At 44.7% G+C, this 25,754-nt stretch overlaps 1 protein-coding gene across 3 annotated transcripts in view; it reads right to left on the bottom strand.

The window, feature by feature from the left end:
- Nucleotides 1–22,723, bottom strand: part of MFSD11 (major facilitator superfamily domain containing 11) — an 88,463-nt gene extending 65,740 nt beyond the window's left edge. Inside the window, exons 1-7 of one of the 3 annotated variants that reach the window (XM_073563187.1) lie at nucleotides 22,521–22,723; nucleotides 20,293–20,451; nucleotides 13,755–13,810; nucleotides 11,581–11,688; nucleotides 11,347–11,426; nucleotides 5,726–5,822; nucleotides 5,071–5,129 (exon numbers count right to left, since the gene is read on the bottom strand). In XM_073563187.1, the coding sequence (XP_073419288.1) occupies nucleotides 5,071–5,129; nucleotides 5,726–5,822; nucleotides 11,347–11,426; nucleotides 11,581–11,688; nucleotides 13,755–13,810; nucleotides 20,293–20,388 (496 nt within the window). In that variant the 5' untranslated portion in view covers nucleotides 20,389–20,451; nucleotides 22,521–22,723. Of the gene's footprint in view, nucleotides 1–5,070; nucleotides 5,130–5,725; nucleotides 5,823–11,346; nucleotides 11,427–11,580; nucleotides 11,689–13,754; nucleotides 13,811–20,292; nucleotides 20,452–21,621; nucleotides 21,645–22,259; nucleotides 22,490–22,520 lie in introns of those variants that run through there. The other 2 variants (XM_073563186.1, XM_073563188.1) reach the window with 2 other exon arrangements.
- Between the last annotated feature and the right edge of the window lie 3,031 nt (nucleotides 22,724–25,754).

Genomic DNA, 25,754 nt, shown 5'->3' with positions numbered 1-25,754 from the left:
TTTATGATCACTCTATCATCCAAAAAGGTGGTATATGGTGGATTTACAGATATTGCCTGCAGCTCGCAGACACGACGAGCTGAAGTCAGGGCCACCAAGAGTACTGTTTTTAGCGTTAGCGCCTTTATTGAGATGGAAGCAATAGGCTCAAATGGAGACGATGTCAGTGCCCTTAACACTAAATTTAGATCCCAGGGAGCTACCTCTGTTGGCAATTTTGTGGGCCTGGATGTAAAGGAGGCCCGAATGAATCTAAAGATCCAAGGGTGGTCAGCCAATTTTTGATCAAACAACGCCCCCAGGGCCGATACCTGCACCTTTAAGGTGCTTGTGGTCAGTCCTTTTTCTAGTCTTTTCTGGAGGAACTCTAGGATCTCTTTTATTGGTACTTTTTGGCCTTTCCCAGTCCATTGTCGGCCCGTGAACTGTAAGAATTTTTCCCAAATTTTTTGGTATTTACGTGAAGTTACCTCCTTCCTGCTAGCGAGCAGGGTGGTTACTAACGGAACTGAGAAACCCTTTGCTAGAAGGAGTCCCCTCTCAAGTTCCACGCAGGTAGGTGCAGCCTGTGAACTCAGGGATGTTCTACTGGGCCCTGGTATAGCAGATTTGGGGTATCTGGGAGGATCCATTGGTCCGAGATAGACATGCGTCTGAGCCATGTGAACCATGCCTTTTTCGGCCAGAAGGGCGCAACCAGGATTATTCGAGCTTTGTCTTGTCGGATCTTTTTTAAGACTAGTGGAATCAATGGAAACGGGGGGGGGGGGGGGGGGGGGGACGCATAGGCCAGACGAAATTTCCAGCGGTGTAGCAGCGAATCCACCCCCTCTGGTCGTTCTCTTGGATTTAGGGAGTAGAACCTGTCCACTTTCTGATTTTGTCTTGTAGCAAACAGGTCTACCTCCGGTGTGCCCCAGGGAGAGCAGATTTCCCCAAATATTTTTTGATTTAGGGACCATTCTCCCTGGTGCAGTACATGACGGCTTAAATAATGGGCCAGATAACTGTCTGCCCCCTTTAAATGTGTACCCAATAAGGACAGAAGATTGTCTTCCGCCCATGCGAATAATTCCCTGGCCTCTGCCAAAGGGTTGCCGACCTTGTACCCCCTTGTCTGTTTATGTATGCTATGACCGTGTTGTTGTCGGATAATATTGTGACATGCCTCCCTTGCACTTCTTGTTTTACTAGGAGAAGGGCTCGCCTTACAGCCGCCAGTTCTTTCAGATTTGAGGATGCATCCCTCATTACGGGTTCCCACTGGCCCTGTAGGGTTCGTTTCTCTATGTGTGCCCCCCAACCACTCGGACTTGCGTCCGTGGTTAGTACCACCGAGTTTTGAGTAGTCCAGGGCACTGATCTGAAGTGTTCGGTGCTCAGCCCCCATTTTAAGGAATCCTGCACCTGAGGTGAGAGAATGATCTCCCGATTTAAATTGTAAGGACCCCTCCCCTGCTCGGATAGGATCTGCCACTGTAGTTCTCTCGTGTGGGCTTGTGCCCACCGGACTGCTGGGATTGTTGCTGTCAGAGTGCCCAGGAGCGACATTGCCTCTCTTATTGATATGGCTCGACCGGATTGTATCCGTTGTATTATTTGTTGGATAGCCCCAACTTTCCTTTCTGGAAGAATGCACTGCTGTTTTAATGAGTCCAATTGAATTCCAAGGAATTCTTGTGACTGAATTGGAGTTAATCTGGATTTTTTTAGATTGATCATCCAGCCTATCCTGGTTAATATTTCCAGAACCTCCGTAATTGCATTTTCGCAACTTCGCGTGCTGTTTGCTATGACGAGGAAATCGTCTAAATAGGGTACCAACAGGATATTTTCCCTTATAAAAGGACGATACCTCCCCGATGATTTTTGTAAATATACGAGGGGCTACTGATACCCCGAAGGGTAGGCATTGGTACTGGAGATGAGTGGGGACTTGAGCAATCTCTACTACCAATCTTAGATATTGCTGATGTTCCCCCCATATTGGCACATGGTAATAGGCGTCGGTAAGATCTATTACTGCCATGTAGCAGCCTGGGTCGAGTAGCTTCACTGCTGATCCCAAGGTCTCCATTTTGAATTTTTTTGTTCTGTTGTATTGGTTCAGGGCTTTGAGATTAAATATTGTTCTCAGTGACCCATCTGGTTTTGGCGTGAGGAAAAGAGTGCTGTAAAACCCCTTCCCTACTTGATGATACGGTACCTTTATTAGTACCTCTTTTTGTGTGAGGAGTTGAATCTCCTTTTCCAGCGTGGCCTGTTTCTTTTTGGCTACCCGGGTCACTTTTACTCGTTGAGGTGGAAGGCTTCGAATTCGAAAGGGCGCATGCACGAGCGGCACCTCGGACGGAATCTACTGCGGCGTCAGCCAGGAATCCCGCTGCCTTCTGTAGGGAAGGTATTGCTGCCAGCAGTGTCTCTCTTGGGCATTTATTTTTAATTTGGTCACTTAATTCGTCCAACCACTTGACCATATCACGCGCTGTACAAGTGGCGGCTTCCCCGGGTTTAAACGACCAAGCCGATGCCTCCCAAGCAGATTTTAGAAAAGCATCCGCTTTCTTGTCAAGGGGATCTTTTAAGGCACCCATGTCCTCAAATGGCAATGCTATCCCCCTGGAGGTACTAGCAATGGCAGCATCTAGTCTGGGAGCTTTTTCCCATTTATCGCATACCTCCTCATCAAACGGGTATTTATGTTTGAGCTCCTGCGGTATGGACATTTTTTGTTGGGTTTTTACCATTCCCTTTTAATTAAATTTAACAGGTTATCATGAAAGGGAAAAACCCTTCGTTTTTTCCCCTCAAGATTACTAAACATAGCATCTTGAATTGATTTTGGTTCTTTAGGTGTTTCAAGTCCCATTGTGGACCTTACAAGTTTTAGTAACTTCCCAATGTCCTCGGATAGGAAATATGGATGACCCTTTTCCTCGTCCGAGGAGTCTAGGTCTGAGTCCGAGGCCCCTATCTCTCCTTGTTCTTCCTCAGACTCTATGTCGGTAGTTATTTCTGTGGGAGGAAGAGGAGGAGGTGGGGGTGGGGGTGAAGCAGGTGTTACGTCGGAGCTAAGTGTAGTCTGCTCCTTCAATTCATCTTTGACTGTCGACTTTACTTGATCCTGGATCATAGTTTTAATGCTCTGGAGAAGAGACGGTGACTCTTCGGCCACTGTTCTTTTAATGCATGAGCGACAGAGTCGCTTCTTGTAAGTTTTAACTAGGGCCTTTTTGCATAATGCACACTCCTTATTCTTTTGCTTTGATGTGGCCTTTCCCTAAGAGAGACATGACATAGGGCAGTCGTTAATATTATGTGTTGCCTTACAAAGGCACTCACCCGGCCCTCTGGGTACCCCAGTCGCATGTGGCTCTTCCTCCTGTGCGCGCATCCCGCATTCAGGATCCATCTGACGCTTTAGCCGTCTGGCTGCTGGTCTGACTCTGCTACTCCGGAGCCTGTATGCAGCCTCTCAGGGACCGGTGGCACCTTGCCTTATCTCTCATTTATGGAGGAGCGGTGCGCGCCTCTGGGACCACTCCCTCCCAGAAGTGCCCAGTACACCGCTCCCCCGGCGTGTGACGTCACTTCCGGTGCGACCCCGGAAGTCGTCGCCACTCAGACGGCGCCAGCGTCGTGGTGGCCACGCCTCCCCCGGCCCAGCCTCCCACAGGAGCGGCCGCCGGGGAGTCTCACGAGGAGAAGCACTGCTCACAGAGCCGGGCTGACAGGCGCGCGCCACCGTGCCCCGCTGCCTTCCTCTTCCTGCGGACCTCGGCCTCCTGGCCGGCTGACATCAGAGGGGGATCCCTCCGGAGTTATGGACTCTGCCCCAGGCATCCGCCTGCGGGAAACAGGAAACCAAACTGAGGAGAGAGGTGCCGCCCCCTTCTTATGTCTCTGCTACAAGTTTCCTGGGGGCGGATACCATCTCTCATGTCTGCGGTGCTGTCATGGGGAAGGGAAATTATGGCTGGGGAAGTCTAATGTAGAACCAGGACTATAGTTGGCGATCTGAAACCCATTATAGTGTATACAATCTTAAAGATCTCTTTAACTGTAGTCTGAAATATATATATTTTGTGCTAGGGTTCTGATCATAGTATATTGTTGGAAAGAAACTTTGTTCTGGTTTATACCCCGGTGTATGATTTACTCTTATCATATGTAAATATTAGGACAAGAGTAAATAGTCCGAAGAGGCAAGTTTTGTTTGATGTCATTTATTCATGATAGCTGGCCACTGTCATGTGATTGGAACATCAGACAACTAACTTGTGTACTTTCATGTTTACACAATATTATATCGTGTAAACCTTTGTTTAAAGCATATAAAAGCTGGTGAAGCAGTCACTGAAAACAGAAGCTTTTGTGGACCTGTGTAAGGGGACGCTCTTCACAGTGTAGATCCTAGGAAGCATTCTCTGTCTTCGCTGACCGCTTCTCCAGCTGAAGTATTTCCGGACAGATGATGTAAATGTCCCTAGTGAAGACTCTTTCTCTTCTTCTTTCTGATGTGAGTATATGTACCAAAACCTTTGTAGTTTGAATATATAAGTATACGCAATATCATACTATTTTCTATTTCCCGTAATTGCTATATCATTATCATATATTCCATTAAGTTGGCGTTTTATCATTTAAATTAATCATTGTATAATAAAATTGTGTCATATCCAAGTGGTGCCTTCTTTAAAGCCATATCCGAACCTTATTGCTAAACAGTTGGCAATACAGTGCTTCGAGCCAGCAACACCGATAATAGCTGATCAGCTGAGATGCTGAGTGGAAGACCACAGCCAATCAGACATAGATGACAAATCCTAAGGATAGGTAATCACTCCAAAAGTAGTGGACAACCTCTTTAAAGCAATGATCTCCAACCTACGGCTTTCAAGTTGGTGTGGAACTACAAATCCCAGCCTAAGGCTGTCAAAATATCCTTAGGAATTCAACAGCTGGACAGCCATAAGTCCCATCTAGAATGCAGGGTGACCTTGGTGCAGCAAATGACCTGAAATTTAAAGTATGCTAGTTTCACAGATCCAAAATCGATATACAACATACCCGATATAGTGTTCTCTCCTTTCCACGCAATGTAGATATAGAGGTTTCCAAAAAGCATGCTACAGGAATGAAAGAAAATAATAATGAGTATAATTCATTGGTATAAACAATTATAATATATTTACTACACACACACACTCTCTATAAAAAAAAGGAATATATCTATAATCTCCATCACTATTAAAAAGCTTTTTTTTCAACAAGGAAAAAAATTCTCCAACTAAAAGGAAAGGGCATTTTATAGACCGGAGGCAACTTGTTCTGTAATCAAGATTTAAAAAAATCAACCAATCACAAAACAGCAAATCTGTAATGGCATTAGTATATACAAGGTGTGTGTCACATTGACATCGCAAACCACAAAGTTCTCGTGCCGGAGAACTGTGTGCGTACTGTGCGCCTAGAAGTTTTGGGTACATAATATGAAGGACACAGGAGCTGACTCTGAGCCCACTATATTACCTCTGTCTAGGAGGTCCGAAGAGCAGGTCATTGACCCCAGGAGATATTGGCCCCTGTACTAATTTAAACCACCAGGTAAGTTTTAATTAGTAAAAAATATATTATTGCTATTTTCTGATGTTTACAACTGTGATGTGTCTAATAGTAAGGTGTGCTCTATACTCCGAAAACTACGATTACACTAATTGCATACCTGAACTGTAACAGCGCCCAGAAAATGCCACTGTTCCTCCCAATAGACTTGTCATCAGAATTCACAGTCAAACACGTCCCTTGAGCAGTCCAAAGAACTAACGAAAAGCACAGGCAGATTATTATCCATTTCACTAAATGAACCAATCTTCAGTCGTGACAACATGCTGCTTATTTTACCATAAGACTCCAAAAATGGGGTAAAGACGGTATGATTTCACACTGTATTTTGGGGAAGGAGTAGGGGTTGAGGAATGAAGAGGCATGGATTGCATGTCCCTCCGTTGTCTATGGAGTGGCCAGATGTCCCTGAGCACTGTACTCAGCAGTCTCCTTCAATCCTACCACAATGAATGGAAGGATAGTGCACAATGTTGGACTATTCAATCTCTAATAAAAGAAGGGAGGAACAGGCGCTTAGCACCCTGCAATGTAGTGATCAGTGGGGGTCCTACAGGAAGAAACAAACAGTGATCAAGAACATATTTTTCCAGTGGAAAAACTTCTTTATAAATAATCTGTCACCAGGTTTTTGCTACCAAATCTGAAAGCAGCATGCTGTATGAACAGAGATCCCTATTCCATCGATGTGTCACTTACTGGGTGCTACAGTTTTGATTAACTGAGCTCTGTATAACCATGCCCTCCACTGATTGGCAGCTTTCCCTGTACACTGTGCACAGGCAGAAAGCCTCCAATTAGAGGTGGAGCTGGGGTTGGCTTACTTGAAAGCAGGTTTACTAGTCTTCTAGTGATAATCTCCTGCTGATTTAACATTGATTTTATGAAGAAAAAAACAAAAAACAAAATCAAACAGCCTAGTAAGTGACACATCACTGGGGGTCAGGGTCTCTTGTTTCTAAATTATGCTGCTAGAAACTGTTGACAGATTAACTTTAAAACTCTGCAAATCGCCACCTAATGTCCCTACTGGCTTTGTAGAACCCTACACAAAACACTGGACTTTCTCTACAGTTGTCCTTGTGCTACTGCGCTGCCCACGGTTCTGCCTTGACAGCTATAAGATAAACCCTGTTATTGATCAGATAAAAAATCCAATATTATCCAGTTAATTCTATGTTAGGCTACTTTCACACTAGTGTTTTTTTAGCGCTGTCCATCGTGCGCAATAGAATCGCATGCAAAAAACGCATCATGCATTTGCTTTTTTTTTTAGGCGCATGCGTTTTAACCAGTTTCTAGCCTTGTTAACTCTTAAAACGCATGCGATTTTAAACGCAGGCGTGCGCATGTCCATGCACACACCTGCATTCCCATAGACTGTAATGTGATTTTTGGAGACAGGTTGGACGGACCAAAAATGCAACAGGTTGCGTCGGGCGCGCCTAGGCGCACACTACAAAAAGACGCATGTGCACGAAAACGCATACAAACGTGTGAATACGCTAGACCATGCGCCCCCATGTTAAAGATAGGGGCTCAGGACGCATGCGCATGGACGTGCACGAAGCGCAGCGCTAAAAAACGCTAATGTGAAACCAGCCTTAGCAACCTTCAAATTACTTGGTAATTAGTTCTAAAGTTGTCAGTGTTTGCTTGTAAGGCCGGGATCACACTAGAGTGAAATACGGACGAGTGGGAGGCGTAAAAAGCACGCATTGCACACGGACAAATGATTCTCTATGGGGCAGGTCCCAACAGCCGTATATTTCTCATCCGTATTCTACGGTCCGTGCCACTCGCAGCATGCTGCGATTGTCACCGTACTACGCCCGTAATACGCCAATGCAAGTCTATGGGCGCGCAAAAAATACGGATTACACACGGACCACACATGTGACTTGCGAGAAATACGCACCAGGTGTCTTTTAGCAAAGCCGGCAATTCAGTGCGCTGTACAGTAAACTCACACTGACAGGTTTAATAAATAAAAGAATAGATATATACACATAGAATACAGATATATATACACACACACACACACACACACACGTCATTGAGACACACACATATATTATTATAGATAGATATATATATTTTTCACAGAGTTCTTCATAGCAGAATAGCCGCTAATTCAATTGCCGGCTTCTGTAAAATCATTCCCCACTCTGACATGAAATGACACATGGTTTACATTCAGTAATGAGACACACAGGGGCCAGGATGGGGGATGTTATTACAGGAAGATGCCAGAATGTAGGACATTATTACTGTATGGGCAAAATAACGGATATTATTACTGATGTGATGTATTTTACTTTTGAGGACACTTTACAGTGGGGGGGGGGGTCCTTTTACTGTGTAGGAAAACACTGTCACAGTGTAGAACTTCGGGAGAAATTGAGGAATGTGCTCTAGATAACTTATTTTCTACAGAGACGAGTCCTATAATAGTGGTCTACACTGGATGAAGAAGCAAAGCGAAGATGAACATCTACAATTAGAAATGTCACTGGTGAGTCAGTCTGCTACTTGTACACTAAAGCCCCCGTTACACACTGCGATATCGCTAGCAATATTGCTGTAAAGTCACCGATTTTGTGATGTAGCAGCGATATTACTAGCGATATCGCTGCATGTGATACTTACCTCCGACCGGCTCCCCCGCTGGTTATCGCTGATCGCGTGAGAATGTCCTGGACCATTCCTCATCGTCAGCTTCCTGCTGGGCTTCCTGTGGAGAGACGAGCGACGCGTGGAGCCAGGCGGGAGGACGTCAGGATCGCCGCGTCTGACAGGTAAGTGGCGACCCCCGTCCCCAGCGATGTCGCTGGTGAGATCTGCCTGTGTGGCAGCTCACTAGCGACCACTTAGCGATGCACCAGCGATCCTGACCGCGTCATATCGCTAGTCGGGATCGCTGGTGCATCGCTAGGTGTAACGGTACCCTTACACTATAAAATACTTCGTATATATAGAGCTCTTGTGTATAATGTCACTGGTGAGTCACTATTACCTGTACATTGACACTACGCACTGTATACTACGTACAGAGTTCCTGTGTATAATGTCACTGGTGAGTCACCATTGCCTGTACATTGACACTATACGCTGTATACTATGTACAGAGCTCCTGTGTATTATGGTACTAATGGTGATATTAGTATTGTGTGTTTTTTTTATTAATGAGCAGTATTTTAGTATTCAGTCACAATGTGGTGGTGATATGTGGTCTGGTCATGGTGTGGCGGTATTTGTTCCTTGTATGTGCTATTATTGGTCATTTTAAAAAAAAAATCTATGTAACACATTCCCTTAAAGAAAAACAAATTAAAATATACCTACAAAGAGAGTATTGGGTATGACAAATGTTTAATAGATTAGAGTAGAGTAGGGCTGTGCCAAAAGGGTCTACCTTTTTGTGGTAGCATTTTAAAAAAGTTTTTCCAAGAGAGGGTGGTAGAACTGTGGAAAGTTCGCAGGGTGGAGCCTGGGCAGAATCTCAAGGGGGCCAGAAAATGTTGCCAGGATGGGGCCCTAAAATCTCTGGTGACAGCTCTGTAGGAAACTGCAAATGGTCCTGTTATAGCTGCTGAGTAAAAAAAAAAAAAAAAAAACACAACACAGATTGCATATGCGCACAGATGACAAATGAGAAAAAAAAAATCGTCCCACTCTCCTGGATGAGAGTGTATGTGACTGACTTTTTTTTTTTTTTTTTTTTTTTTTTTTTTTTATAAGCAAGTGGGAGAGAGGCTTAAGTTGTAGAATGCAGCAGAGTGGAGAAAGCGAACCCCGTCCCCACCAGGATCTGTATTTACATAGTCTATCAACAGTGAGCGGCTTATCTCAGGAGGGGGCGGGATCAGATGACTTGGCATGAGGCAGCTAGTCTGGGCAATGATAATCTTTCAGTGATAAAACCTTCACTGTAAATAAGCATCACAGCTGAATTCAGTGTTTTAGGCCCTACAACATGCTGTTATTATATTACACAGCTAAAACTCTTTAACCCATTGTTACCTTTGCACTGCCAATCCGTTGCCGGATTTTTGAAAAATCCTTATTTTTACCAATATGCAAATAAGTTAAATGGGGCTGTCCCACAAATAAAATACATTTTAATAAGTAGATTTTGCAATAATATTAAATTTACACTATTGGATGTGTTAAATAAAATGTTCCTGTGCTGAGATAATGTTATAAATGTGCCCCTGCTGTGTACTGTGTAATGGCCATGTCTGACTGTACCACATCTCCTGGGCAGGGGGGAAGCAAAAGAGTATACAGACATCACAGCATGGTATCGCAGAGGATTTATTCTGTGAGGGAAACCATTTCCCTGCCTGTTTTCAAACAAGTTTTACTTTACCAAAAGAATAAGCTGTGACATCCCATGCGGTCCTGTCTGTATCCTCTCTTTTGCTTCCTCCCCTGCCCAGGAGCTGTGGTATGGTCAGACCATGTTCCTGTACAGTCAGACACAGCCATTACACAGTACACAGCAGGGGCACATTTATAAGATTATCTCAGCACAGGAACATTTTATTTAAACATTGACATGTGGAGATTACTAATTATTCAAAGATCTATAGGTTACAATGTAGTTTATTCATCGGACAACCCCTTTATTGCAATGGACGGCAGAATGCTCTTAAAGAACCACTCCAGGATTTCTTTTTTATGGCAGTGCTGGAGTGGTGTCACTAATCCAAGTTCCCTGCCCCTAGTATATTTATCAGCCATCATCTTCTGTCATTGGTGATGCTTCCATCATCTTCTGAAAATTATGACCTATCTGATTGCTCCAGTGTTTGCTGGGCGATCTGGAAGTCACAATTCAATGTAAGTCTACGGGAGCCAGAATGAGGCTCACAAACTGCAATTTACAGCTTGTGACCATTACCTCCAACATCCAGTCAGTTAGAAGCTGGCGGTACATGATGGAAGCGTCACCGGAAACAGCTGAAGACTGCAGCTGGCGATTATAATATTTAGGGTAGGGAACTTCGATAAGCAGAAGCACTCCAAAGGTGAAATAAAAAAAAAAAATAAAATAAAAAAAAACACTGGATTGAGGCTTTTATGAAACCCTGTCTCTTCGATTAGTAACATTCTTGGTGCCTCCTTCTTACTCTCCTGCGCTGCGAGCACTGAAGCCTGTGCACTCAGAAGGGCAACTAAGTGACCAGATGTGAGACGACTGCTGCTCTGCGCAACATGTAGTCTTCTCGGCAGGCGCCTGCCTTCAGATGTACGGTACGTACGCTACCGATCAATACAGAGACGGAGGCACCAAGAATGTCAACCTGAGGATGCAGTATCATTAAGTGCACACAGCTAGAAAAGTGGATTTCTCAAGTTTCAGGCAACAGACTGACAAGGTAAAGGTGCCAATGAGTTAATCTTTCACAGAATGACAAATTCTAAGGATGTAGAACATGGGCAGCACGGTGGCTCAGTGGTTAGCACTGCAAGCTTGCAGCGCTTGAGTCCTGGGTTCGAATCCCACCAAGGACAACATCTGCAAGGAGTTTGTATGTTCTCCCCGTGATTGCATGGGTTTCCTCCCACATTCCATAGACATACTGATAGGGAATTTAGATTGTGAGCCCCATCGGGGACAGTGATGACAATGTGTGCAAACTGTAAAGCGCTGCGGAATATGTTAGCGCTATATAAAAATAAGGATTATTATTATTATTAACATAAGTCACTCACCAGCGGCAGCAATCCCGATTAAAACGGATAAAGTGTAAAATGACCAAGTGAACGGCTGGATAAACATTGCGATATATGCACTGAAAAACAGAAAGAAAAACAACGATTGTACACAGGATAATATAAGATATATTACGGAGCTCATCATAGTGTGGAAATAGCAGTCTAATCCAGTGATAGCACTCTCCAAAGAAAAGTCCTTCATTACACAGCCCCTCCAGAGCCATCACTTACCTGTAAAATATTCCACTGAAGAACATGGATAGTTGAGTACCAATCAATGCGACCACAGAAGGAGCGATAAGGTTGGAGGTAGAGAACACTCCATATATAATAGCCATGCTGAAAAAAAACACCATGGTCATAAATTACTACTGCTAAATTCTGAGATGGAGAAAAATATTATATACATTACTCAAGATATAGAAGAGAACAAAGTCCAGCAATATCCCTGTCGCAGGATCACCATCATCCCTAATTCCATCGAGGAACGTATAGTCAGTCTCACCCCAGCCCACAATAGCTGGTCCCAGTCAGGACAGATGACATTCGACTGCACAGAAACACGAGACCAGGTATTCTGAGGATTTATAATCCATTTGATCACTGGATAATATCATTTGCAAGACAAAAATTGGTGAAAGAGAGTCAACCCCCATTCCTGGCTTTGGTAAACTTATCCCACTATGGAAACTGGGGATGTGTCGCCCATAACATCCTGGTAAATGAGCAACTTCAATATCGGTCACTGAAAGCCCCTATATACAATAGATAGCTGGAAACGGTACGATGGTTCGGTCGACAACTTTCCCGACTCCTCCGCACAGGAGCACTCACTTTTCCCAGACAAACTGTATCATTCCCTCCTCTGACAATATCTGCTGAGAAGAGTCGGGGACCCTACTTACAGGATTGTGTTTTTTGCCGTGCCCCCAACGTCACAGGGTTGGTTTGATGTTAATGAATATAATGTGAATGGGCCCTTACTGGCCTGAAATCTGCCAGTGTAAAAGGGGCCACTTATCTAAAACTCCTTTTATGCAGCATCTAATATTCCTCAATGTCTGAAGATATGGAAAATGTTGCCAGCAAAGACTGCAACAATGTGAATTTCAATTAAAAGGACACCAACATAGAAATTCTTTTGAAATAATAAAAAAGGAGACTAGATCAGACAGCATACATCGAATAGCCGTCACTGGTGAAACGGGACTAAAGTGTAAAGGTGCCCCTACATCTTACATAGCTGCCAACCAAATGAGGAGTAAGCAGATGCCAGGATAGGGCATCAGCCTAAATACCGAGAGTCAAGAAATGTCATTGCATGATAAAGAACCCGACCAATTTTAATCCAATGTGCTATAACTAGGAAAAAAAAAAAAAAGACATGGACCGCACATCCACAAGTTATACATTGATTTACAAAACTGAAGATGAGGTTCTCAGTTTAACATTCTAAATCAGACTGTATGAAGCCCACTGCCGCGTCACAATGAACCTCTCAGTGGGTCCCTAGCCTAAAAGGTGCAACATCATGCACTGACAATCGCCGGAGCAATAGTGCACCACATGCTGCAAGACAAAGTTCCTATGACTTCACGCATCACCACAAAACACCAACACCAAGTGAAAGGAGCTAAAAAAAAAAAACCCTCATCCTCCACATGTTTTCAGACTATGAGCAGAAATAGGTGGAACCCCTTTTGTAGTCTCCAAATTTTAAAACAAAAGGTAGGAGTGCAGGTCCAAGTAAAACAATTGATGCTGTGCCTGTGAGGTGCTGTGGCCTGGAACCCTAGGGGCTTTGCCTTGCAGCAGGTCTGCTGTGGGGCACTAGGCCGGCTTGAGCGCTGTCACTTAAGCAGTGGTCAGTGCATGGCATCACACCTTTTAGGCTAGGGACCCACTGAGAGGTTCACAGTGACATGGCAGTGGGCTTCATATAGTCTGATCAGAATGGTAAACGAAGATCAGTGTATGATTTTTGGATGTGAGGTCCATGTCTTGTTTTCTAGTTACAGTTTAATATAATGTGTATTGGGGCCTTAAGCAGTATTTCCAGCTCATGGCCTAGTTTTGGAATCTGTGGGGCGTGACACCTGGGAATGCCAAAATGAGCTGAATCCACAGGGTGGTGGTAATTCACAGCAAAGCAGTCTATAGCAGCGTGGCTCCACCTGGATCTATGACCGCAGCCTGCTCACTAAAATGAGTGGAGCTGCAGTGCCCGGAGTGGGCACACACATGGCCGTCACTGTCGGAGGAGCTGCAGGAAACCCCCTGTGTCCTAATGCGAGACAGTATTATTTCCTCTTTTATAAATATTCTTAACCTTGCTAATGAATTATATTAGAACATTTTTATTTGTAACATTACAAAAGAAAGTCTGTGTGCATTAAATGTTATACCTTGTATATCCACTGCCATGGAAGTCTGTGTTATTCAGGCTGGCAATCACAGTTTGCTGGAGGAAGAACAGAACACACATTATATATGATCTGCCTCTTATACAGTCCATGTTAATATGCTGGGCCCTCATGTATCTCAGTAATAAAATATATTAACACATTTTTATAGGGGATCCTTTACTCGTCCCTGCTTTCAGCAACAGTAATAGAATTGTTAAAGATGTATATACACAGTACATGTGGCCCACGGTTGGCATCTTAATCTAGCTCACTAATTGGCCCTGATATGAGCCAGGTCAGTGGAGAGGTGGGTGGAATTCCTAATCGTTTCTATGGGAATTCCGACCACCTCTTCACTGACTGCATCACGATAAGACCCTGTTCTAGAGTTAAATGTGGATCACATTGGTAGGATCTGTATCTACTATACATGTAAAGGCTATCCTGACGATATGTCATAGGAATGAAATGGGAATACCCCTTTAACCGATTGGATCCTAAATGTTCTCTAAGAGTTTGATGTTCTTCAAGCAGCAGGACTTTATCCATGTCACAGTGAATCAAACTACAACTATCTACAGTATGTGTATATATCTATCTATATCTGTATCTATATTATACACACAATGTCTATAATTATTAAAAGCACCCTTCACCCCCATGATGTTCCTCAATAAGCATAAAGGCATAACATTGATGTATGTCTGCACTTATATGACAGGTCACTTGACGACTGGTCTAATGACCCGTGTGATGCTCTTAGTTTGGGTCATAAGACCTGTGGTTGGGTCAGGACTTGCAGCTGTAGTAATGCGCCTGTGTTACACTTGTGTGAACTTGACCTTATTCTACAGCATTAGAGGGGCCATGTGACTATAGGTCAAGACGGTTTTTGTAAAAGGAAGCGATTTTTAGAGTCATAGGGTTCACCCACTAAGCGCAACCATGACCACACACTGAAATGCAATGGGAAGTGAGGCCACGGAACAACTTTACCATTCTTGTGGCTGGCCTCCTATAGCCCCACAACCACAGTAGAAGTCTTACCTACCCATATCTATAATAAAGGTTCTGCTAACTGGAGAGCTCTAAAGTGACAGATAAGAGTTAAACACATGGCTCTGCTGGGCTCTCACTATCCACTCTGTGAATGGAGCAGTAGTGTGCATTCGTGAACATGGGACTGGCAGAGATAACCAAGCAGTCAGTCCTATAGTAGAAAATGAGGCAATGGTCACGCGTGTGCTCTGCTGCTCCAATACCTCATCTATATCACCACCACTGATTAGCTGTGACCAGCTCCGATGAGTATGAATACTATATTCACTTTTTCCTCCACTATGTATTAGTGATTTCTGCAAGGTCCTTCACATTAATCTATCTGTTCAGTTGAAGCTCCCAAAGCTTTTCTACCTGGATTGTCTCAGCTGTTCAGTGTTGGCCACTCCCTATCTGCTATATATACTCGCCTCTGGCACTTAGGGATTGACAATGTTAGTTCTTACTGTTTGGTTTTGAGTTGGAGGTGGTGTTTGGAGATTGTTGCTTGGAGTTTTTTTCTGTGTGCACATCCTCATCCTATCCTATTTGGTTTCTCCTTCCTTTATCTCTCCTGTGTCCCATTCTGTTAGGTGGTGTGTGTATTTTATTAGGTTCTCATATTCATTTTTCCTGGGCAGTCTTCCCTTGTTTGTCTGGTTAGTGTGTTCCTATACACTTCAGCTTCCCACTACCTTGGGTGGGGGAGGGGATAGATCAGGGTAGATATAGGAGCATAGCAAGGAATGAGAACCCAGCGTGTCCATGTTCAGGAGTAATCCAGGGGAAGGGGATGGACCAGGGCGCCCCTAGTTCTAGGACCCTGGTAAGCGCCCAAAGTCCCAATACTTGTGTGACACTATATTTTTTAAATGATTTTCATTCAGCATTCAGTAGTGATGTCTTGGCCGTATATAAAAATTGAAAAAAATCTGTACTCAGCATTTCATGGTATGTTTCTTACAGATAGGCTGCAGTCCAGGTTTGTAGCGGAGCCATTTCAGTTTCTACAGGACCTTTACAAAGTTAGTCAGACAAATAGCAGTGAAAGTGAAAAGAATAGGGTACAGTGTGTCCGGTAATGTAAAAGCACCCTACAGTTACCTTACGACAGTAAAGCAAAAAAACTGGGAGCAAGGGAAATTCAGCGCACTGGAAGATAGGAAAGGCCAGTACTGATGAGAGGAAAGTATTCCCTAGAGATTGGTTACATACTAATTTGAACATTGCATGTCATATGTTGCTGGATACACCTGCACTTAGTACGGGGAAACGTAACTACATATAATAAAGGTTAATACTTATCTTACTAATCCATTCAGATCAGTGATACTCTGCATATTTATGCAACCACATTACTTTAGTTCTTTATTTTTTTTTTTAAATTAGGATTTCAGATTTTTTTCCTTATGAATTCCCACAGGTTATCAGTGACATTAAGGGTTCACTCACACTGGCGTATAAATTGGAATAGTGCAATCTGATTAAAAAATAAAGGAAAAAAATTGGATTGCACTTGGCCCAGCCAATGTTATTCTGGGAGGCCGTGCAGATCTGCATATTTTTTCTCAGCTGTATTTGGCATGAGAAAAATAGTCTCAGCAAGCCGGGATTTCACTCCAAAAATCGGACAGTGCAAGAAAAAAAAAAAAAACACGCATACAGAAAATCAGTATGGCACCCGTTTTTTACGAACACATTACAATTCTGTAGCATAGGAAACTGTAAGTGATCCTGGAAAAGATTAACAGCTACTGATGACCATGATGGTATCCGGCATCTCAAACATCAAAGCTACCTCCTGATGAACCGTGCTAGCGGGGAAACATGTCGGGATGCAACCGATTCATGCTAAATCCTACTCTATATTATATCTTATATATTGTTTGACTGCTTATCTAGCTGCAAGTATACTTGGCCTGGACTATTTAGCAGCGGGCCAAAGTATATTGTATTATGTGTTGCACTGTGGGGTATTGGCCAGGATTTTGGAATGGTATTTACATTATCAAGTCGGCCTTACAAAACACCTGCAGGGGATTCTTATAGCTATTCAAGGCATCAAAGTACTAACTTTTCTCATATCTCCTTTATGAGATATTGTTTTCCCACCTATAGTGATAGGGCTGTAATAGCGAAGTGAGGGATAGTCCACGTTGAGTGGGGGCGCCAAAAATCGTTCTTTAGGGTGCCAACCTCCACAGCCAGGCAGAGGAATCACTAGGCCTACTGCAGGGCTTTTTTTTGCAAGTATGTTGGTCAGTTTCATTTTTTGGTAGTTAACCAATTTTTTTCACAATCTGAATATTAAAGGTGTTTAAAGGGAATATATATTCACATATTGACTTCATTTCCTTGATTGCAATTGTTTTGGTCCGACCATGGGACAGATTATTTTTGAGCAAATGTAAGAGAAGCCTAAAGGTGGAAAACATTCTGAACTGATACGTCTTGGTATGGTTGTTGTTTTTTTGTGTAATTTTACATGGCAGAAACCTGGCATTTTAACAGGGGTGTGTAAACTTTTTGTATCTACTGAATATTAATGTTGCTGAACAACCTGTTCAGCCAGAGGTGCTGCTTTTCTTCCGCCTCGGACAAACATTTGCCCTACACAAATACAATCCAGTCTACACACATTGCGATTATGTTTGGGATGATATTTATGGCTGACCTAACAGGAAACGTATGCTACTTTATGTATTCATTATTCATTCATTATTGGCTCAACATGCCAAATCCTTCTGTCCCCCAAAATCACCTGTAAGGGTAAGGCCAGGAGGTCCCGATACACACAGGATGGTCCGCCAGTCCAGCTAAGATTATTGTGATTCTCTGATATTCCACTACTGTGTATGAGTGACTTAAGACAGTATAAAAGCTAGGCGGCCAAAAATCACCACAGCGGCCTACACTGTGAAAGAACTGCGACATATCATACACTCTCTCTCTCCCTACGCCATCTCTTGGTTGTCTTACTTTATATTAACATTAGTCATGCACAATCTTATTGTGGATCAAAAGTCTGTCACGTTTTAGGACTTTACATCTTTTAAAAACTGGCTATTGAGTCGCAAAGATGGTCCAAAACATAAAAAAATAAGGTTTTTTTCTTAAGCAGAAATTGAGTCAATATTCTGGCAGAATTTACTTAGTTAAAGCCTGGAGCATACTAGTAAGAATTACATGATAATATAATATATAGCAACAGCAAAATACAAAGGAATAGAAGTTATTTGTATAAAGCCCTGTATAATGCTATTGAGTGAAAACACGGTATAGAAAAGCATTTGTATCGTCCCCGTGTGCTATGCTAATGGGGGCTTTGACTAGTCGATGGGACGTTGGTTGCCGCTCACTCTGGCAGCATCCCTGCACCTCTGAAGGTGTATGCTTCCCAAATTCAGATGCGTACCGCGCTTGCCCGGAGGTGTAGAAGATGGCTTCCAGGCATGAGCACTGCTCGCCTCTGAGGCCAGAAAGCAAACACCTGGCTTCAGAGGTGAAGGGACGCTGTCGGAATGAGCCGCGCACGTGCACTAGATATGCATGAACGGCGATGACGCAAGTTATGTTATCACGCTCACAGGGGCGTGATAACATGGAAAGAAGGCTGACTAGTCAGGGGTAACAAACGCCCCATCGACTAGTCAAAGCCCCCATTGGCATAGGACACGGGGACAATATAAATGCTATTTTTATATACCTTGTTTTCACTCAATGAAGTTAGGCTAGTTTCACACTAGCGCTTTTGAGCGCAGCGACGGCCTGCGCACGGCCGCCGCTAAGCCCCGCCCCCTGCCGCGCCTCCGCCGGTAGCTCTGCCTACCGGCGCATGACGCTGCATGCGTCCTGCGTCCCCTATCTTTATCACTGGGGGCGCAGGCCGTGCGCAGTATGCGTTTGGCGGCGCATGCGTCCTTTTGACGGTGCGCCGACCTGCACCAAACGCAACCTGCTGCAGTTTGGTTGCGCTCGGTGCACCGTCAAAAAGGCGCATGCGCCGCCAAACGCATACTGCGCACGGCCTGCGCCCCCAGTGATAAAGATAGGGGACGCAGGACGCATGCAGCGTCATGCGCCGGTAGGCGGAGCTACCGGTGGAGGCGTGGCAGGGGCGGGGCTTAGCGGCGGCCGTGCACAGGCCGACGCTGCGCTCAAAAGCGCTAGTGTGAAACTAGCCTTATACAGGGCCGGTTAGGCCTGTTTCACACTTCAGTTATTGTCCATCAGTCAAGATACGCCGTTTTGCAAAAAAAACGGATCCTCCATTTTGTTAGGCGGATCCGTTTTTTGGCATCCATTCACATCAGTTAGCAAAGGATCCGCTTTCCGCCATTTTGGCGGATTTTAACTGACACAAAAAAACTGAAGTGTGAAACAGGCCTTAGGCATATAGGGCAGCCTTAGGGTCCTGTCAGCAGTCACTATGCGACTGCAGACTTTGGAATCCTCACAGCGCATGCACTGTGAGGATTCCCCAGTGTCAGGACTGGCGGATGCATGACTGCAAGTCTGTGATTTGCACTGCACACATGCGGTCCTGTGTCAACTAGACATGCGCAGCCTCGCTCAATGCAAGTGTTGAGCGTAGCCCGACACGTCTAGTTGGAATGTGGCCAGGATTACGCAAATTGCATACTTGCAGTCACATGATTGCTTTCTCCAAGCCCAGAGAATCCTCACAGAGAGCAGTAGGCACACTGAGGGTTAACAAGTCTGCAGTCACATAGCGTGACTGAAGACTTGTAACCGCGGACAACCTCTTTAATCGTAATAGTCAAATGTCTTTATTTTGTTAGAATATTTAATTATTTAGCAGCAATTTTTCATTTTTATGATGGAAATTTACAAATCATGTTATTTTTATAGGGACCTATTTAGCTTTAAGGCGACTTTATATTTTTACCACTAAAATATTGTTAATATCTGAACAGGCCAGTATGGATGGCAGACTTAGGCCATCACTCGGCTTTGGATTTCCATGGCAACCATCAGGACCACAAACTCATGATTGCAGGGGTCATAGAGGGAGAGCTCACCCTCTATTAACCAGCTAGATGCCATAGTCACTATTGACAGCAGCAGCTTGGGTGGTTAAACGGCCATGGTCGGTGCCAACACTGATTGTGACTGATGCAGCAGGTTGTCCGCTATAGTGCAGCTGCGGAATTCTCACCCATCAGGGGGCGCTATTCTCTTATATCTGCAATCAGCATAATGGTGCATTTGGTGGTTATTAAGGGTAATAAAAAAATGTCAGAAAACTGAGTATTTACCGGAACTGGAAACTCTCCTTAAACGATTTGCTGCCTATATGGCGTCTGTAAAAACATTGCAATTTTTTAGATAACCAGTAAAGAGCAGCCATTATATTCAGGGAGAGGGTCACAAATAGGGTCTTTGTGACTATAGTGTAGGGGAAAGGGTGTATGGCCATCTTTCTAATCACTAGACACACGGGAAGAGAGAGTTGCTTTGTCAGTGGCGGCACACTTACCGCTACGTTGCCACAGGTCTGGAAGGCCGTGAACATAAACATAAAAGAAATGCCCAGGATGAAGATGTTCAACAGTTTCTTCTGTTCCGGACTCATTTTTCCCAGGATTTATCAGAATGAGGGAATGAATAAAACTGGATGGAATCTTGTGGCCAGCAGCTGGAGAAAGAAGCAAAGAATTGGAGTAATCTACCATTACACATATATCACATGGATTAATATTGGTCTATGCGCAGCAGCAATGATTATCCTAATGTGCAGGGTAGGTTCTGTTACCAGCCAATGCATACGGAGCCTTAGTCACCGATCCGGCCAAAAATCCCGGGCTCCCAACACTGGTTTGGGATGTTTTGCTACAGTCTCGACTTCAAGCAACTAACTACTAGCGATGCGCGAACGTGCTGGGATATGGTGTTATCTAAGCATGCTCGAGTGCTAACCGAGTGTCTTGGGAGTGCTCGAATAATATGTTCGAGTCTCCACGGCTGCAGGTCTTGTGGATTTTCGACAACTGTAACACATGCAGGGCTTGCCTCTTTGATAAGCTGCCTAACAGCCACGAGACATGAAGCCGCGGGGACTTGAATATATTATTCGAGCACGCCGAAGACAGTGTGTGAACAGCTGACGATCAAGGTACATCTATCCGTATGTTAAATATACTTAAAGCTGAATAACAGGAGCGTACAATTTATCAACTTTAGAAAAAGCGTAAAATTATATGGTGTTGATTAGCTGCTACAGGTAAGAATACAGGGTACAATAAGTCCCATCATAACATGTATTAGCAGTACTTGCTGCTCAACACACTTCATTCTGCTCAATATTAACTGATAATAAAAATATATGTTTAAAACAAAATTACTATATTATTAGGAAGAATCAAGTTCAGCTGGTTGGTTCAGCCCTCTCATGTGGCCCCTTGGGAAATAGAATTGCCCATCTCTACATTAGATAAGTCATCTTTCTACTGTGTATGGGGGCCGCCAAACTGTCTCCTAACACACAAGGTGTCAGGGGAGAACAGGGTCCGGCCTGATGAGATTCAACGGCCGCCTCTCTTGTTCAGGCTGGAAGTAAGACGCTGTAAGAGGAGTTGGGGAGATCGTGGACAGCTCTCTAATATCTATGGGGGCCATCACAGGCATACATTATTAGACCCTTATATGCTTGTCGATAGCCATCTCTCCCATATACAAACGCTTTCTGTGCCAAGCGCTCCTGTGTTTTCTAGGAGACAGCCCTGGCAATCACCTGCAACTTCAGATGACTTTAGTATAATGTGCATGGGGCCGCTTATCTGAGAAAGACAATATAATCAGCACTTACCATCTAAATTACCATTTGTTCTCCAAAATCTAGGGACGGTTTGGCAGCCCCATGTAGTAGCATAGGACTGTCAGCAGAACCGAGGGAGGTCAGTTTTGTGTAGAATACGCCCCATAAGAGTGGTATGAAGATATAGATATATATATATACACACACACACACCATATGGGGCAGGGGCTTAACTCAGGAGCCCCCATTAGCCACAGCAGAGCAGTTCCGGCTCCCGAGCGCTTAGTGCGGTCACTGCAGGGTCCTATACTGACAATTCAGGGGGCTGCTTTAGGAAATCTCCAGATGTGACTTTGGTTTAACAGAGTTCTCTGGAGAAATGACAAATAGCTGGGTAATGACAAAATGTATGAACAGAACCCCCAATCTCCACTGTCCCAAAATCAGAGGCCCTGCTTGGAAACTACAGCACATCTGACAACCACAATGATCTGCTACTAGAAAACATCAATAGCGAGAACTCTGCATAGGCTGGAGAACTACAGCTCCCATCATGCGTGCACAATCCCGGGGCTGGGAAGGCATGCTGGGTGTTGTAGTTTTCCCACCACCTGCAGGGTCACAGAGCGATGGCGGCATACACCGGCTCGTCAGGACACGGCACTGTGTGACCCCGGCACCTCTTTTACCTTGCTGACATCAGTGGGAGAAGTTTGCCGGGCAGCAGACAAGGAACGAGAACCGGTCACCTGACCTGTGCAGTCAGCAGCTGTTTCCACACTACTCACACGAGTCAGCTGACTAAGGCGGAGACGCGCTGGGCATGCTGGGAAATGCAGTACAATGGTAACCAGCAGCTCCCTGCACCGGAGCAGGCCGTAGTGTCTATGACTAAGGACACACCACACAACACTTGTATCTGGCTTTGAGGGGGTCACCCCAGCACACACCTGTGCCTGCTGCAGGAGACTATGCGGCAAAGGAGCAGTAACTGTATCACAGGAAGGGCGCATTGTACTACACTTCCCAGCAGCTTCCTCTGCGAGGCACGATTAACCCATTCATCTCTGGCGCTTTGTCAGCTATGTAAGATGAGTGTGTAGTAATGGCCTGAATAGGAATACTTCATTAATCTTTTTATGGGTGAAGGAGAGGGCCCCGGCCCCAGAAGTGCAACTGCTGCCTGTGCACCCTCTATTGCAGGGCTGTGGGGAAGGTGACTTGACGGACCGACTTGACTGAAGGGACGGTTTGTGCACTGTAGAGGGATATTTGTAATGACAGAAGGGAAACAGCTGGGGAAGATGGAAAAGGAGTGCAGTACCTAGATTTGACCACAAGATGGCAAGGGGGAGTGTAGTTCAGGACTTGACAGCAGCTTAGGGCTTTAGAAAGGGCTTTAGAAAGCGTTTAGTTGGGGGGGGGAATTCCCTACGAAGGGGATAAATAGGACAGGACAGGGTTCCAGGCTAGGCAAGTCCCGGGAGGAGCTCAGGAGGAGAAGACTCAGGCCCGGATTGGTAATATGCCCAACCGGGCATTTTCCCGCTAGGCCGCGGGCGGCAGCGCCCACTCATCTGGCCGCTTGCCAGCTGATGCGGCCACTGGCCTGGCTCTTATTCCTGCCGCCGACCCTCTGCGTGCACAGTGGTTATAGTTTCCAACCCTCCTGGGGTTTTTCTGTCCTGCACTGCAGGGAGATAAGCACCCCATCCTCGCCCTAGCATGAGACACCCCCCCCCCCCAGCGTCGCTTGGCTGCTCTCTTCTCTGTACACAGGACCTGTGATGAAGTCACAGGAGGGGAGGAGTCAGGGGGTCACATGATCGGGAGCCTTTGTCCAAACTCCTGATCATGTGACCCCTGACTCTGCCCCCTCCTGTGACCTCAACACATGTCCTGTGCCCACAGCCCTGCCTCTTGGTGTCTGCAGGACTCTGCTGTGCTGGTTGTCATGGTGCTGGATGAGGGAAGCATGTGTGGGGACAGGAGGGGTTTACAGGGTAGATGATGAGGGTGATGGGGCAAGGCAATGATGGGGGTGATGGGAGAGACGGCAATGATGGGGTGGTGGGGTAGAAAGCAATGATGGTGGTGGTGGAAAGGGCAATGATGGGGATGGTGAGAGAGGAGGAAATGATGGAGATGGTGGAATAGGCAATGATGGGGTGGCGGGGGGAAAAGGCAATGATGGAGGTGGTAGAATGGGCAATGATGGGGGTGGGGAAAAGGCAATGATGGTGGTAGTGGGCAGCAACTAACAGAATGGTTTGTAACAGGGAAAAATGCAAAGTACTACATCTGGGCAATAAAAATGAAAAAAGCATATACAGAATGGGAGGAATAGGGCTAAGCAACAGCACATGTGAAAAAACTTGGGTATACTAATAGATCACAGACTGAATATGAGTCAACAGTGTGATGCAGCAGCAAAAAAGGCAAATGCAATTCTAGGATGTATTAACAGAAGCATACAGTCTAGATCACGTGAAGTCATTATTGCCCTCTACTCCTCTTTGGTCAGACCTCATCTGGAATACAGTGTCCAGGTTTGGGCTCCACATTTTAAAAAAGACATCAACAAACTGGAGCAAGTTCAGAAAAGAGCGACCAGAATGGTGACCGGTCTGCAAACCCTGTCTTATGAAGAAAGGTTGCAGGAATTGGGAATGTTTAGCTTGCAGAAGAGAAGACTGAGAGGAGACTTAATAGCTGTCTACAAATATCTCAAGGGCTGTCACATTGTAGAAGGATCATCTTTATTCTCATTTGCACAAGGAAAGACTAGAAGCAATGGGATGAAACTGAATGGGAGGAGACACAGATTAGATATTAGAAAAAACTTTTTGACAGTGAGAGTGATCAATGAGTGGAACAGGCTGCCACGAGAGGTGGTGAGTTCTCCTTCAATAGAAGTCTTCAAACAGAGGCTGGACAGACATCTGTCTGGGATGATTTAACGAATCCTGCTTTGAGCAAGGGGTTGGACCAGATGGCCCAGGAGGTCCCTTCCAACTCTACGATTCTAACTCCTTTTGGATGAGAGATTTAAACCAGGCTTACTGTGCGCTGCTGAAACCAGGATAAAATCACCACTTGAACGGTTTAACTATTTATTCCCAACGCGTTTCAAAGTGAAAAAACACTTCTTCAGGGGATGACATATATGATTCTATGGTAGAGGAAAGGACAATGATGGCAGAAAGGGCAATGATGGGAGTGATAGGGGAGGAAATGATGGAGGTGGTGGAATGGGCAATGATGGGGGTGGTGGGGGGAGAAGGCAATGATGGAGGTGGTGAAATGGGCAATGATGGGGTGGTGGGGGAGAAAGCAATGATAGAGGTGGTGGAAAGGGCAATGATGGGGGAGGGGGAGAGGACAATAATGGGATGCGGGGGGAGGAAGAGAATGAGGGGTGTGGGGGACTGGGAAGGGAGGAAGAGGGATTTATAATGGATTTAGGAATAAGAGGAAGTTGAGGAAGACGTTATTATCGCTTATTATGTTTAACACGGTCCCTTGGTATATATTGTACTCACTTATTATACATAGCACAGTCCCTTAGTATATAGGGTACTCGCTTATTATGTATAGCGCCATCACTCAGTATATAGTGTAGTCACCTTTATGTATAGCACAGTCTGTTAGTATATAGTGTACTCACTTATGTATAGCACAGTCCCTTAGTATATAGTGTACTCACTTATTATGTATAACACCATCCTTAGTTACTTAGTTTCCCCTTTTGTTATGTATAACACCTTCCTTTATTACATACTATCCTCTCTAGTAATATATGGTGCCATCCCTTATTATATAGCTTCCTCTGCTGTTATGTACAGTGCTGTCTCTTACATAGTGTATTCTTGTTATGTTTGTTATTCACAGCGCCCTCTTTTACTACATAGTCCGCTCTCTTGTTAGATATAAAATGACTGCTGATGGAGGAGTCAGTGACCAGACTACCAGTCCATTATCTCCTCCTTTAGAAAAGAAGCTTTCCCATGCTCCATTAGTCATCACTGCATTATATATCTAACAAGAGAGGACGGTATGTAATAAAAAATAGGGCTCTATATAATCCAACATGTAAGGGACGGTGCTGTACATAGCAAGAAAGGGTACAGTATAAGGGACGGCAATATACATAATAAAGGAGACTATGTAATATATATACATGT

This window comes from Dendrobates tinctorius, unplaced genomic scaffold (assembly GCF_039654945.1).
Source record: "Dendrobates tinctorius isolate UK_male_01 unplaced genomic scaffold, ASM3965494v1 ptg000383l, whole genome shotgun sequence".
NCBI classification, from domain to species: domain Eukaryota; kingdom Metazoa; phylum Chordata; class Amphibia; order Anura; family Dendrobatidae; genus Dendrobates; species Dendrobates tinctorius.
The sequence above is the reverse complement of the archived record's forward strand: the minus strand, read 5'-3'. Positions and strand labels throughout refer to the sequence as shown.